This window comes from Thunnus maccoyii, chromosome 5 (genome assembly GCF_910596095.1).
Source record: "Thunnus maccoyii chromosome 5, fThuMac1.1, whole genome shotgun sequence".
NCBI classification, from domain to species: Eukaryota; Metazoa; Chordata; class Actinopteri; order Scombriformes; family Scombridae; genus Thunnus; species Thunnus maccoyii.
This window is the reverse complement of record NC_056537.1, coordinates 3499761-3514624: the sequence shown is the minus strand read 5'-3', so window position 1 is coordinate 3514624 and position 14864 is coordinate 3499761. Positions and strand designations below refer to the sequence as shown.

At 38.5% G+C, this 14864-nt stretch overlaps 1 protein-coding gene across 1 annotated transcript; it reads left to right on the top strand.

Annotated features, from left to right (window-relative positions):
• The first annotated feature begins 208 nt into the window (after positions 1 to 208).
• Positions 209 to 12402, top strand: dldh (dihydrolipoamide dehydrogenase). Its single transcript, XM_042412856.1, has 14 exons — positions 209 to 330; positions 3036 to 3111; positions 4113 to 4192; positions 4652 to 4720; positions 5528 to 5597; positions 5908 to 6008; positions 6111 to 6254; positions 6375 to 6476; positions 6600 to 6790; positions 6879 to 7049; positions 8152 to 8341; positions 9221 to 9358; positions 10611 to 10700; positions 11124 to 12402. The coding sequence occupies exons 1-14, from the start codon at positions 292 to 294 to the stop codon at positions 11187 to 11189; spliced, it is 1527 nt and encodes a 508-aa protein (XP_042268790.1). The 5' UTR covers positions 209 to 291; the 3' UTR covers positions 11190 to 12402.
• Positions 12403 to 14864: the final 2462 nt, after the last annotated feature.

Genomic DNA, 14864 nt, shown 5'->3' with positions numbered 1-14864 from the left:
TAGGGCTTAAAAATTTTGAAGAAATGTTTAGAAATGTTAAAACATGTGTGAAATCATCACGGAAAAGAGTAAGTATTTGTTGTTGTTTTTGTTTTGTTTTTTTAATGACATTTGTGAATAAAAAAAACAAAAAACAAAACAACTTTCACATCGTTTCACAACCATCTACGTCATTCAGAGTCGACATTCAGGCGTGTTTTACTGGTGTGCTACTGCGCGTGCGCAATTCCAGGAGTCCTTGGCTGGTTGGCCTGCTGTAGGTTACCGATCCTGTGAGGGGACACAGACAAGATGCAGAGCTGGACTCAGTTATATCGCTCTCTGGCCACGGTAAGGACGCATTTTAGTAACCCACCGACCGGCATGTGTTGTCCAAACCAGTTTTAAAACAAGTCTCCCCCTCTGCGGGTCTTCTGGAAGCTGTTATCTTAGAGCTGCGGTCCGGGCCTGGTTAGCGGCTCAGCTAGCAGCAGCTAACGCCAGAGTCCGACTGGAAAACCTGCATTTTAGATTTGTTGTTGTCATTGGCGAAAAAATACGTCGCTAAATATGGATTTGACATGTTATCGCATTTTATGACTTGGCTCTTGTTAATTCGGCATAAATAAAACTATTTAAAAAGGACATATTTTAATAAAAAATACGACTTGTGCAGCTGAATGTCCCTCAATGTTTCCCAAGAAAACACACTGTAGAAGAGCTAAAATCAGCCTGCTACCTCAAATTATAATCGTTTTGAAATAAGTGACATTTGTATAATAATGTTAAAAGCTACAACTTGGAAAAAACATGTTTTATTGAACAATAAATCTTTAAACAACAAGGCAAGAAGTCAACCATGGTATCATTTAGTATTATAAACCTGGGCATGTGTCTGAGTAAGAGAAAACAAACACAACAAAACATAAATTTAAATATACAAATTATAAATAACCCAACATAAACAATAAACATAAATCGGTTTGGTTAGTACATTCAGGGTCATTAAATCTGCCGATTTTAAATCCATACTCTTCAGTAATTTACAGTAGAAATTTATCATAAACATTAGAAACAACTAGACTCAATAAATGTGTGTAACGTCACAGTGGACACTTCCTGCCCTACAAGCCATGTCAGCATTGCATTATTCCTGTGATTTCTGTGGTCTAAACAAAGAAACTATTCTATTATTTTTTCCAGTGTATGTATTCCACAAATATTTTGTATTGATATGCAAAACTTTCTATCTAGAAAAAACTGGTCAAATGGTCACACTTTAAGGTTTGATATTTAATTGATTTTGACAGTAACTCAGTGGACAAGAATGTTTACAATTTTTAATCCAACTATTTATAATTTTTGGCAAATTGCATATACATAAAATGAACTCAACCAATAGAAAACCAAACTTCACCTAATTTCTAACTGATATTGAGCTCTGTTACAATTCTGTAGTCAAGCTGCAAAATAAAAAACCAACAAAGACCCAAACAAATGTTTGAAACATATAGAAATTATTGACTAATGTTACTTGATTACTAATCTGTACCCCTTTTTAAAATGTTGGTTTATTATGTCATCATTGAATTGCCTGGCACTTTGTTTCCTCTTTTTCTTCTTTCTTTTTCATACTTGTTTATGTTTTACTATTTTTTGAGTTTGACTGTTGTCAATAAAGTTGAGATGGAAAAAAAGCCATATTAGCATGCTAAACCAGTTAGCAGAGGTTACCTAAGTCTGTGTTGTTTATGTCAGAGGTTTAGCAGCTGGTGGTTTGTCATCTCAAAGCTACGCGAGCTTAACAACCATCTAATTTTAATTTTTCGTCTCTTTTGAGAATCTATCCATCTATCCATCTATCTATCTATCTATCTATCTATCTATCTATCTGTCTATCTGTCTATTTAAATTTCGGTTGCTGCTAACTGAAACTTGTGACCCTTTAATATTCACATATTAAGTACAGATAACAGATAACCAAAACTGTATTGTATTGTACTGTATTGTATCTGTTTTAGGGCTAAAACTAATGATTATTTTATTATTGATTAATCTGGCAATCTTTCTCAATCAATCAATTAATTGTTTTGTTTTCTTCAAATGTCTAGATTTGTCCAATCAGCAGTTTACTTTCATATATGACACGTAAAAGCTTAAAATTGTCTCATTTAAAAAGCTACAACCAGCAAATTTGTGACATTGTTAATTAAAAAAATGACCAAAATATTTTTATTTTATTATGAAAATAGTATTTCTCTGTTGCTAGATTAATTGACTAATCATTGCAGCTCTGGTCTGTCTGTAGAGCAGGAACACCTGAATAAATGTTGTCAACACTTCGGTCTTTCTCATATAATTGATCCTCCAGTGTCACAGAACAGCTATAAATACGTGTGACTATCTACCTGTTTAACACCTGTCATAAAGAAATAATGTGATGAAGTGTAGTAGATACGTTTGCAGTGGCAATAAAGCTGAAACTCATACTTGGGCCACTGAATTTTATCTAAGACTGTACAAACTTACAGAAGTATATGTGTAAGTACTAGTTTTAGCTGCCAATTTTAGTTTCATTCATCAATCAAATGTATTTAAAAGTTGATGTGAAGCTTATATGAGCAGTTAGTCATATCAAGTGGATATCAAATTCCCTCTTTGTGTTTCCTCGGACAGTGTTTCCCTGTTGAGCTGCAGGTGGAAGTATAGTAACAAAAAGAGGGACTTTGACACTAAAAAGACTGTAACGTTGAAAGATATCTACTTGATTTGACTCAGTTGGACGCTGAAGCTTCATATTAGCTTCAGATAAACTTTGAAATACATTTTTTGCACAGAAGGAGGACTGTGGATTTTGTCCTCCATCACTTCCATTGTAAGGTCATTATGAAGGGATCTTCTAATGGTCAATATGAACAGGAGGAATGATTACAGCAAGAAAAACAGGTTTCACTGTTCATTTGGGTTCCTGACTGTTGCTTTAAGACAGACTTGAAGAATTGTGAACCCGTCCTTTAATGTAATTGTGCTCTGTGTGTGTTTTGTTTGTCTCACAGCGGAGCCACCACCTGCCCTGCAAACTGCACGGAGCTGCATCTGTATCAGTCAGAACTTACGCTGACAAAGCAGCAAGTAAGATAACTGTTCAATCATCTCCACTGTACAAAGCTTATCACTCGTCTTTATTAACGACATGTTCACCTATGAACTTTAGCCAGGTTTGTGATACAGTAGTGCTTTTACAGTTCCTCCTCCCTTACTCTCTGTCACAACATGGCTTCATGTTGTCACGGCATTGACAGCTGTTGCAGTATTTCCTCCTTTTTTTTTTTCCACTACTGACATTTCCATATTTGTTATGTTTTCATTTGCTGGTTTCCGGCAGCAAGACTTGAGTGCAGTGTAAAATCTGGCAGGAGAGAGTTTCTGTGCTGAGCTGCAGTGAGACAAGTTTCACATTAAAAACAGTGTGATTTTGGAAGATTGCCACTTTATTTGATTAACTCAGATTCACTAAGCCTCACATTAGCTTCAGTTGAACTTTGGAGCACAAAATAAGGACTGTTGAATGTTCTTAATCTCTTACATTGGAAGCACATTGTGAAATAGGGAGGGGATCTCTTAATGACCAGAATGAATAAATGCAGCAAGCAAAGTCTGTTTGAATGTACAGCTGTTTTAAAGTACAACTGACATTAAATTGCATTTTTTTTTGTCTGCTACAGCAACATATCTGCTGTGTAAATGACTTTTTGCTTTAATGTTCTTGCTTGAGGAAAAAATCAGAAACCAAAACCACTTGTTTTACATTCATTTGATTAAATACTGTTCCATCATTAGCTTACATAGCTGGAGTCCTTATTTTAATACAGCAAATCAGATCTTAATGAAGTGATAACGTGTCGTTCTCTCATCAGCAGAGCAGACGGTCACACTGAGCCTGATTGCATCCTGCTACACAACAACAACCCACATTAGCTTTCTTGCTAAAGTCTCCTTCTTATCTAACTTTGATTTTGTAGTTTTACAAAGATCATGTGCATTTTGGTCTTTATCCCTCTGCTGTCTTATCTCTGAGCTCTGAGCTGCTGTTATAAACTGGTGATACAAGTCTCTGTGTTGCGTCTCTGTAGTCGATGCCGACGTCACAGTGGTGGGCTCCGGTCCAGGCGGCTACGTCGCTGCCATCAAATCCGCACAGCTCGGCTTCAAGGTAAACCGCTGCCTCCCTGACGTGTACATTTATTTATTCCAGTCTAACAGATAGAAATGCATCTCTTTCATTTTATTTTTATTTTTACATTAGGAAAATTTACTCACCATATTAGGATGGAATCACATCTAAGTGTCCCAGTTCACTGGACTGAAAGTTTATAGTGAATCATGTCCTTTTTAGGAGAAGAAACATTAATATAGATGTCTCCAAGGCTGCAACTAACTAACTAACTCTTGTTTTGTCCCGACCAACAGTCGACAACCCAAAGATATTCAGTTTACTGTCACAGAAACCAGAAAATATTCACATTTCAGAAACTGGAATCAGCGAATTTGTCCAAATTCTCCAAACAATTAATCAATTATCAAAATAGTTGCTGATTAATTTTATAGTTGGTAGCTAAACGACCAATCGTTGCCGCTCTATTTGTGTCTAATACATTTATTCTTTTGACAGACAGTGTGTGTGGAGAAGAACGCCACACTGGGTGGGACCTGTCTAAACGTCGGCTGCATCCCCTCAAAGGTAATAAACTGCTTTTCTTCCTGATCGTAATGATCTGATGGTCGATCCATTCAGGCTGCAAAACATTTAATCTTCTGATTAAAGAGCGTCACGTCCTTCCAAACCTGCTCTGAGTAATTTAACGTAGTAAACATCTGCAGTCTTTAGGGATATTCCAGAAATAAAGCAGCAAAATATGTTGTGAAGAAGATTCATACACAAAGTCCGAGTTTGATTCATTTGAACATCGATTCTGTTCGAGATACTTCAGTTAAAAAACAGTTTTTTTTGGATATGAAAGAGATTCTCAGAGAACTAATGCTGTAAATTGTACAAGGAACCTTCTAACAAGGTGCATTATTAAAAATATTAATGTTTACATTAAGAATTGACCCCAAAGCAGTTACATCAATGTACTTTTTATTTGTTAGCTCAGTTAGCCATTAGCTCCTTTAGCCATGTTGTGGTGTCCACATGGCAGCTGTCAGTCGGTCTTACGTGGTTACAGCTTCACACATCCACAGGAAGTAGTGGTTATCTGGATGTAACTCCAGTTCTGTGAGTACGTGCAGAGCCATAAGATCGATCTCAGCCTAGTTTAAGTTCTCAACGCTGCAGAAGTCTAATATTTGTGCTGTAAATCGAGTGATTACCTGCAAGTATCCAGTGCCATTTTAGTGAAATTTGTTTTCCAGTCAGAGGAAAACATAAAACACACGCTGAGTATAAGATACTTAAGACAATTCTAAAAAAAAACATTTAATATATGATATGCATGTATTAAAAAATGTTCTTCCAGCTGTGTTTATTGATATTTTATGTCTGCAGGCTCTGCTGAACAACTCCTACCTGTACCACATGGCTCACGGCAAGGACTTTGAAAGCAGAGGCATCGAAAGTAAGACGCTCATGAATGTCTGAACTAATCTTTGTACCAGTCCGTCTGGTAGATGTTGAGATATTTCACTGCAGAAGTGAAAACTGAAGAGAAAAGTCATTATGATTGATCCTCCTCTGATTATGAATGTCTGAACCAAATTTCATGGCGATCCATCAAACTGAGTCAAGATATTTCAGTTCGGACCAAAGCGGAGGACTGACAGACAGATTTTAGTATTTTAACTTTAAAATTTGAGAAAAACCAAAGCTGAACACTAATAACTCAGTAATTGTGATAGTAAACACTGATCGGAGTCTCTCTCTCTCAGTTTCAGGCATCTCGTTGAACCTGGAGAAGATGATGGCTCAGAAGAGCGGAGCAGTGAAAGCGCTGACCGGAGGAATCGCACATCTATTCAAACAGAACAAAGTCAGACTTCTTTCTTTCTCTCTGAGTGTGTTTTAAACGAATGTTCACAACGATTTTCATTAATTGATAACAGTATTCACAGTGTGACATCACTTCCCTCAGGTGACCCACGTCAACGGTTTTGGGAAGGTGACCGGTAAGAACCAGGTGACGGCCGTAACAGCTGACGGCAGCGAGCAGGTCATCAACACTAAGAACATCCTCATCGCCACCGGCTCCGAGGTCACGCCCTTCCCCGGGATCCATGTACGGCTCGGTTTCATCCTCACAGACGTTTACTGGCAGATTTATGGGATTTCATATAAAGTTAAAAACTATGTTTGTGACTGTTTGCTGAAACCTTCTTGAATATTTTTTTTGTTGTAGATTGATGAGGACAACATCGTGTCATCGACAGGAGCGCTGTCCCTGAAGAAAGTTCCAGAGGAGCTGATCGTCATCGGAGCTGGAGTTATCGGCGTGGAGCTGGTCAGCATCACGTTCTTCAACATATCCTGTTCTCCGTACTTCTACTAGTTTTTTCCGTTTTTGTTTCGGAGCTCTTGAATCTGTCCTCTCAGTCACGCCGGTGTTTGTCCTCCGGTCCTGCAGGGGTCAGTGTGGCAGCGTCTGGGCTCTAAGGTCACAGCGGTGGAGTTCCTCGGTCACGTAGGCGGCATGGGCATCGACATGGAGATCTCCAAGAACTTCCAGCGCATCCTGCAGAAGCAGGGCATGAAGTTTAAGCTCGGCACCAAAGTCATGGGAGCCACCAAGAGGCCCGACGGCAAGATCGATGTTGCGTGAGTGAAAACGCTGGTTGGTTTAAATTTTAAAAACGTAAGTGATGGCGGCCATGTATAACCGTGTGTGTGTGTTGATGTGTTTCAGTGTGGAGGCGGCGGCCGGAGGGAAGAACGAGACTCTGACGTGTGACGTGCTGCTGGTCTGCATCGGCAGACGACCTTTCACTCAGAACCTGGGCCTGGACTCTGTGGGCATCGAGCTGGACAACAGGGGTCGCATCCCAGTCAACAACCGCTTCCAGACCAAAGTACCCAGGTACTGCTGAGCAACAGTCCAGCTTCGTCCATCCTCAGACCACGTCTGCACTACCCCAGCTTCATTCATAAAAACATCTTTTTCTCTCCGTTTTGACCCTCCGTCGAGACTAAAATGCTGTTTCTCTCCCCTGAAAACGGAGCTTTGTAGAAACGCTGTCATAGCGCTGAAAAAACAGATGGTGGCAGTAGCGCGGCATTTCATTGGCAGAGGAAGAAACACAATGACAGCAACAACAATGGCAGACGGCTTCATGCGAGTGTTATTCTCTTTATTGTCTACTTTGACAGCTTGTTTAGAGTTAAACGTAACTATCCACCGTCTTTCTCTGCTCAGACTGTTGGAATCTGCCGCAGAAACAGAAATAGTATACCATTTCTTCTTCGTTGGTTTTCTGCGGCTGACCTCCTCATCTGTTCTCCACACGTGCCCAGTAGGAGGAGAATTACTGGTTTTGGCGTTTTAATGTGGACGGAGGTGTTTGCAGAAACAAACTGAAACTCCTGCTGTGATGCAGGTTGTTTTTGCTCGAAAACAGCATTTTAGAATTTAGCGGCTTAATGTTCTTATGTAGTTATAAAGCTGTACAGGGAACATGGAATAACATAATTTCATTTTAATTAGTGCAATTTATCGTTTATTTCGTAATCACATACTTAGATTAAAAACTCTGTTCTTACACACTTGTCTAAACACTTAATGAATAACAGATTTTATTTTTTATTCATTAAGATCAGCATTAATTGATTGAGGTTAATGATAAGCTGTGTGCTGTGTATGCAGCTATATTCACATCTAAAATAAATGAACAGAGAGAAAGTTAGAGGCGTCTGAACTTTACGGCCACAGAGACTCGACCCTCACACATCATTTTGCACAAACTTTTGTGAAAGCTCAGTTTTAGCCCGGATGGAGGGATGAAACGAAGAGAAAAAGATGCATTTATAAACTTTCCCAGCATAGTTTGGACGGAGGGAGACATCTGTGAAAAGAGTCTTAATATTACAAAACAAACATGCGACACAACTGTAACAAGTCAGATTGGAGTAAATGGCTTCAGAAGTGATGTTCCATGTTTCTTCCTCTTTCCTCTTCCCGTCAGTATTTATGCCATCGGTGACGTGGTTGCCGGGCCGATGTTGGCCCACAAAGCCGAGGACGAGGGCATCATCTGCGTGGAGGGAATGGCCGGCGGCGCCGTGCACATCGACTACAACTGCGTTCCCTCCGTCATCTACACACACCCCGAGGTGGCCTGGGTGGGCAAGACGGAGGAGCAGCTCAAAGAGGAGGTGAGAGTCAGGAAGTGACGGTAGATGGAAACGACGGGAAACAGAGTCGTGGTCGTAATATTAATGATTATTATTGTAGCAGCAGCAGGAGAATTAAGCACCTGTGTACAACAGAGCTGCTATGATCGATCGATTCATCGTCATTTTTCAAACAAAAATGCCAAAATACTCCAGTTTTAGTTTCTCAACTTTGAAGATTTGCTGCTCTTATGTATCATATATGACATTAAACTGAATATCTTTGTGTTTTTGATTGTTAGATGAACAAAACAAGACATTTTAATAAATATCATTGAGCCGTTTTTCACTATTTCCTGAAAGTATTCGGCAGATTAATCAATAATGAAAATGATCATCAGTTGCAGCCTTAGTGTGTAAAATCTGCTTTTGTCTCAACAGTTTGGCTTCTAAAATCCCATCATGTCCTTTGATTTAACTGACATTTGAAATAGAAGTGGATCTAATTATAGTCATCATTTGATTAATCAATTAATCATCTCAGTTATTTTTTTCAAGCAAAAACACCAAAGATTTGATGGTTTTAGCTTCTTAAATGTAAGAGTTAACAGCTTTATTTGATCTTACCCTACAGTGAACTGTTATATTGACTAAATGATTAATCAATTAATTGAGAAAATAATCTGCAGATTAGTTGATAATGACAATGAGTTGCAGTTCTGAACGGTTGCTGTTAAATGAACATATACACACATATACTGATATATCTGCAATAAGATACTGATTTAGTGGTTTCACTCTAATCAAGTGTACAGTAGAGTTGAACTGGGGGTGATACTGGGACCAGTGTCAGTGAAACATGGAAGCACTGTGTGGTTTCAGACCAGTGTCCAGTCTGACTCTGAATCTTCTCCTCCTCAGAGCGTCCCGTACAAAATCGGCAAGTTCCCCTTCGCAGCCAACAGCCGAGCCAAAACCAACGCCGACACTGACGGCCTGGTGAAGATCCTCAGCCACAAGGAGACGGACAGGATGCTGGGAGCTCACATCCTCGGATCTGTAAGAGCTTTAATCCAAACACCAGACTGAGCAGACGTGACTTACTGTGAATGTATCTGATCAGAGGAATCACCAACCAGAGATCAGCTGTTATCAGTTCATATCAGTGAAAACTGCCACCTAGTCAGTCTTTCCTTCAGTTGATCAGACTCATGAAGGTGTTTTTCAGTTAGTCTGGAAGCCATATAGTTAACTGTTAACCAGACGGTGTTTATGAGGGGCTTTTATGTTACTTTCTATATTAAATTATAAGGAAGGCAAAAGTTTTATCGCTTTCTATCAACTTTTTTCACAGATCGCTTACGGATGTAGTTCATTTCAGAGGAGTAAAGATTATTTATGTCTGCGAAAGACTGCAGAATGAATGAATGAATTTATTTGAGGATTTAAAAAAACACATAACTAAAGCTGTGTCTCAAATCAAATACTTCTGTTAGTACACTTTCATGTAGTACACTGTGTACTTACTGGCGTAGCGCGCAAATTTCTACAGGGTAGTGTCGTCTCAAATCAAACACAGCCGTTGTGCTCTTACCGGAAATGACGATCGCAAATTAACATTAGCTAGCGTTAGCATTCGCGCTACCAAATAATTACAGACTGCTAAATTAACTCAAAAAACATACTGTTGGCTTATATCCGACAACACTATAGTGGTGCTTAGTGCTAAAAAACACATGTATAACTTACATTTGTATAATGTGGTGATGTTTACCGTAGTTACAACGTACTCACGAAAAGCGGTTCCTCCCCTTCCGCTACGTAGCCAAGATGGCGACTGTTGAGGGTGAGAAGTGTCCACAGTTCCACACTCAACTTTTTGACTGTTTTGAGTGCACCATCCGGGTTCTCACAGTGCATTTCCCGTACTTCTCAGTGTGAACGCACTTATGCACTCAAAATGTTAAGTGTAAGTACAGAAGTACGCGATGTGAGACACAGCATAAGTATGTACTAAGTAAGTAAGTACATTTCTAACAGTTACCATGATAGTATAACATGCAAACATGTAGCATGTCTGGATGCTAATTTGAGTTTTAGAAGTCTTTAACATGTTTCACTTTGGATCAAAGTGTTGGACTGACCTACAAATATCACCATGACTAGAGACAAATAATAGAATGAGCTCATTGTATTGTATTAATGCACTTGTTTATTTAAAAAAAATCAAACATAATGTCTGACATAGCGATCAAACTCATCAGTTTCAATCAGTCAAACTAAAAGCTGCTGTTCGTGTGTTTCCCTGCAGGGGGCAGGAGAGATGATTAATGAAGCTGCTTTGGCCATGGAGTACGGCGCTTCCTGTGAGGACGTAGCCAGAGTCTGCCACGCCCATCCAGTACGTGCTGCTGCTGCAACACACACACACACACACACACACACACACACACACACACACAAGTTCATAACAACAACACATCAGCATTTATCTGCAGCGCTATTCAGTTTACAATCACATAAGACAAAGAAAAGCAGCAAATTATCATAATTGAGAGTCTGGAATCAGGTCATTGTTCGGCATTTTTTGCTCAGAAAATGACAAGTAATCAATTATCAGACTATTTGCAAATTAATTTTCTGTTCATCACATAACTGCACATTTTAATAATAAGAAGAATAAGTTTAATAATTGCATAAAGGCTTTTAACCTGCATAAAATAACATAAAATCAGCAAAAAAGTGTTTAAACATGACCAGGCTGAAGTAAAACTCAAATTTGACCTCTTCTTCCTTCCTCCTCTTCCTCCTCTTCCTCCTGCAGACGGTGTCGGAGGCCTTCAGAGAAGCTAACCTGGCCGCCTCTTTCGGCAAAGCCATCAACTTCTGATCTGCCGGCCACTGTCGCACCTTCAGTGTATATAACAGAGAAACAGGAAGCTGTGTGTCTGCGTCAAAAAAAAAAACCTTCATCCAACCCACCAGGATCCTCTTCGCTCACCCAGACTGTACCGCATTTAGTTCTAATGTTATTTAAATGTTCTCAATAAAATATTAAAAGAGGGTTTTGGGCGCTAAATAAACACTGAATGCACATCAGTCTTTTTGTTTTCCAACCACATAGTTAACAGAAGCATATTATGCACTTATTTACATAGAGATATAAATACTATTTTGGCTGGATGACTGCGGTTTCTCTTTGTAAAGAAAGATGGGAGTGTTTTGTTTTTCCTTGTTTTTTTACAGTGTGAAACAATTCAACAAACATGACGTTTATAATCAGAGCAGGAGACCGAAGCTTCTGCGGCTCCACACATTCAAAGTCTTACTGGTTAAAGTGGCCTTTTTGTGGGGGGTTAAATCTTCCCAGTTTGTGACATCACAGCAGGTGTTTGGACCAGAGATTATGAATATTTAATGTAAAGAGACTGGAAAAGTCAGAAATGCAACATGACTGACCAGCTAGGAAGATGGCAGGGGGCAGCATTTTGAGAAATTGTTGATTTTAGTGAGTCATACCTTCTTTTTTTTTTTTTTAAATACGTAATTTAAAATGTATTTGACCAGTCAGTGAAACTGACAAAGTTTCAAAGGTCCATTTAAACACCTTTTCTGGAGCCTTCAAGTCTTTGTACGTGATGCAAAGGTCATGTGATGACAGCTGAGAGAGGATCGTTCACTGAGATGTCGTTGTGGTTGAGATAATTTTTCAAACTCGAAATTTGGAGCTTAATAAAGTAATTTGAAAGTTTGAAAATCCTGAAAAGTAAAGACAAAATACACAATTTATCAGAAATGTTCTTCCCTGACATCCGCTGCATCACAGAACTACGACTTCTTTCTCTGCAATACAACTTGAAACTTTTCGACAACTTCAGACCAACACCTGCTGTGACGTCACCAAACATGCTTGGTGTGTAAGCGAGTGCTGATTTGCTGTTTAAAGGCCAATATAATAAATAATATACATTCGGTTTTGGAGACGAGCTGCCGATGTTGCTGTGAAACTGTTTCCTGCTCTGATTACTTCACTGTGATTGGCTCTGGTCTGTTTATGCTTCTCACGCCATTTAAACAATAAATACATTATCCGTTCAATAAGACTACAGTGTGTAACTTTACATTTACTGACATCTATGGTGACTTATTTACAATCACTACAATAATCCAAGTTCAATGTTCAGCTTATAAAAGCAACATTTCCTTGTTACATGTAAACTGAGCAGAATCTTAAAGTTATAAAAATTATTCCATAAACTGACTGTTAACATAAAATATCACTTGAATTATGTAAAAACATAAAATAAATAAATAAATGAAACTAAAAGAACACAAGAGGTTATTTCAGCTCATGTTTGAGTAAATAAAGCTGTTCATTTTCTCAGCTTTGATATATGATGAACAACAGTGGAAGAAGTATTCACATCCTTTACTGAAGTAAAAGTACCAACTACTACGGTGAAAGTACATAAATATTATGTATAATGTTTGTATAATGGCACCAGAGGAAAAGTCAGAGGATCATCATAAGTCATGTAGGAATTTGTGCATTCAAATATCTTTATGATTTTATGGGGGAATTATTAATTATTATAGTGCACAACTCCAACATGAAATTATTCGTCCAGTAATATAACTCATATTAGAGTAGGTATAATAATAGGGAAATAGTTGTCCTTGTTGGCCGCACAAGAGAGGTAATAGAGATAATACTACAGCTACAAGTACTAAATACTACAACATTTTACAAACAAGACACAAGACAACTGAAACTGGAAGGCTATGGCTAGTGAATGACTTGAATGCATGATGCCAAGTTAGTTGTTTGGTTGGTATGAGAACCCTTAAAAACAGATGAGATGACTGTTACCTGAGAAGCAGTGAGTCAAATCAATGGTACCACAGCTTAGTTCTGAATTGCCAATTGAAGTTACAAATTATGAAAGCACCAGGGTTTAACCAAGTTGATGAAGGTTTTGTAGGACTACTTGCTTGCTCTCTGGGGTGACTTCTTACGGAGAATGGAGTCCAATATGCTGGGGTGAGGAGCTGGAGTCTGGATCTGGTAGTGATGGGTGAGTCAGCCGGTCTGGACTTGAGAAGTTCTCATTGGAAGAGAGCTCCTGATTTATGCTCTCATGCTCTCCTAGGCTTGACCCTTAACTCATGACTCCAGATTCAGAAGATGCTCTGAGTCACATCTTCAGACTAGCAAATGGCAAGCTTTCCAATGGCATGTGCAAAATTTAATTGTAATCCATCCAATAGTTTTTGAGATATTTCAGTCTGGACCAGACGGACTGAACAAACTGCTACCACGGGTAGAAATGACAAAACTGGACCAAGTGAACAAACATTTCAGAAAAGTCACATCATACGGAGCCCAGCAGGGGCCACGGAGAAAAAAAATGACTAATTCATGCTCTCAATTTAACGAAATTCACCCTCACGCTATTCTTTCGTCCTGCGTAACCCCTCACTGTCGATCTCTTGGACTTAATTAGATTAAGTAATTATTAAATTGAGAGAACAAATAACTAAATCAAGAGCACAAATTATTAATTGAGAGCATGAATTATTAAATCGAGAGCATTAATTATTAATTGAGGGCACAGATTATGAAATTAAGAGTCCAAATGATTATATCAAGAGCAAGAATTATTAATCAAGAGCACAAATTATTAATTCAAGAGCTCAAATTATTCAATCGAGAGCACAAATTAGGCTTTTTTTCCTCTGTGGCCCCTCCCAGGCTCTGTAACATCATAAAAGAAATGAATGTACAACATTTTTGATACAAACATGAATGGATTAAGTGATAAACTGTAAAACAACATGTAGGATGCTTTATATTTAGCAGCTGCTGTTTAACTGAAGGAGCTGTTGTTCTGTCAGATGACACATATTTGAATAACTGGTGTTTTACCAGCAAAGACTCCACCTCTGTTTGAACACTGACTACGTAGGTAACTGTAAGTGTGTGTGTGTGTGTGTGTGTGTGTGTGTGTTCAGCAGGTGTGGTGGCTGCTGCAGGTTGAAGTAGACACACTTGAAGAGTTGAAGATGGCCGACTGACACTCAGCAGGACAGAAAACCAAAAATTAAACAGCCGACTGAACAAACGGAGAAGAAATGAGATTTAAATAAAAAATTAAAACTTTAGAAAAGGAAACAAACTTCTGGACAGAAACTCTCATCGTTACACTCAGGTAATGTTGCTGTTAATGTTGTTTTTCCATTTAGACTCACTGTTTCTTTAATGTTACTTCCTTTAAAAAGCAAAAAACACATTATTTATTCTCATGTTTCTGTAAATGTTTGAACTTTACATGTGTAAAAACTGGCTCTGAATGTTTAAACTGAAGCTGTGTGAATGTTTTAACTTGTTTTTTCTGAGGTTCAAAACACTCTTCACCTGTCTTACTGTCAGTTTGTCTCTTTGTCTCCTTCTTTTTGTCCATCCTTCTTCACTTCCTTCCATCTTTCTTTCTTTAATTCTTCTTTTCTTTCCATCTTCACAACTTTCACTTCTTTATTCTCTTTACTTCTTTCTCGATGGTTTTCT

What these genes read in the sequence shown, in the direction of transcription:
- dldh (XM_042412856.1), top strand. Translation starts at nt 292, where the DNA reads ATGCAGAGCTGGACTCAGTTATATCGCTCTCTGGCCACG. An exon ending in CCGCACAGCTCGGCTTCAAG is followed by an intron (nt 4,193 to 4,651) that starts GTAAACCGCTGC and finishes TTCTTTTGACAG; the next exon opens with ACAGTGTGTGTGGAGAAGAA. An exon ending in GAGTCTGCCACGCCCATCCA is followed by an intron (nt 10,701 to 11,123) that starts GTACGTGCTGCT and finishes TTCCTCCTGCAG; the next exon opens with ACGGTGTCGGAGGCCTTCAG.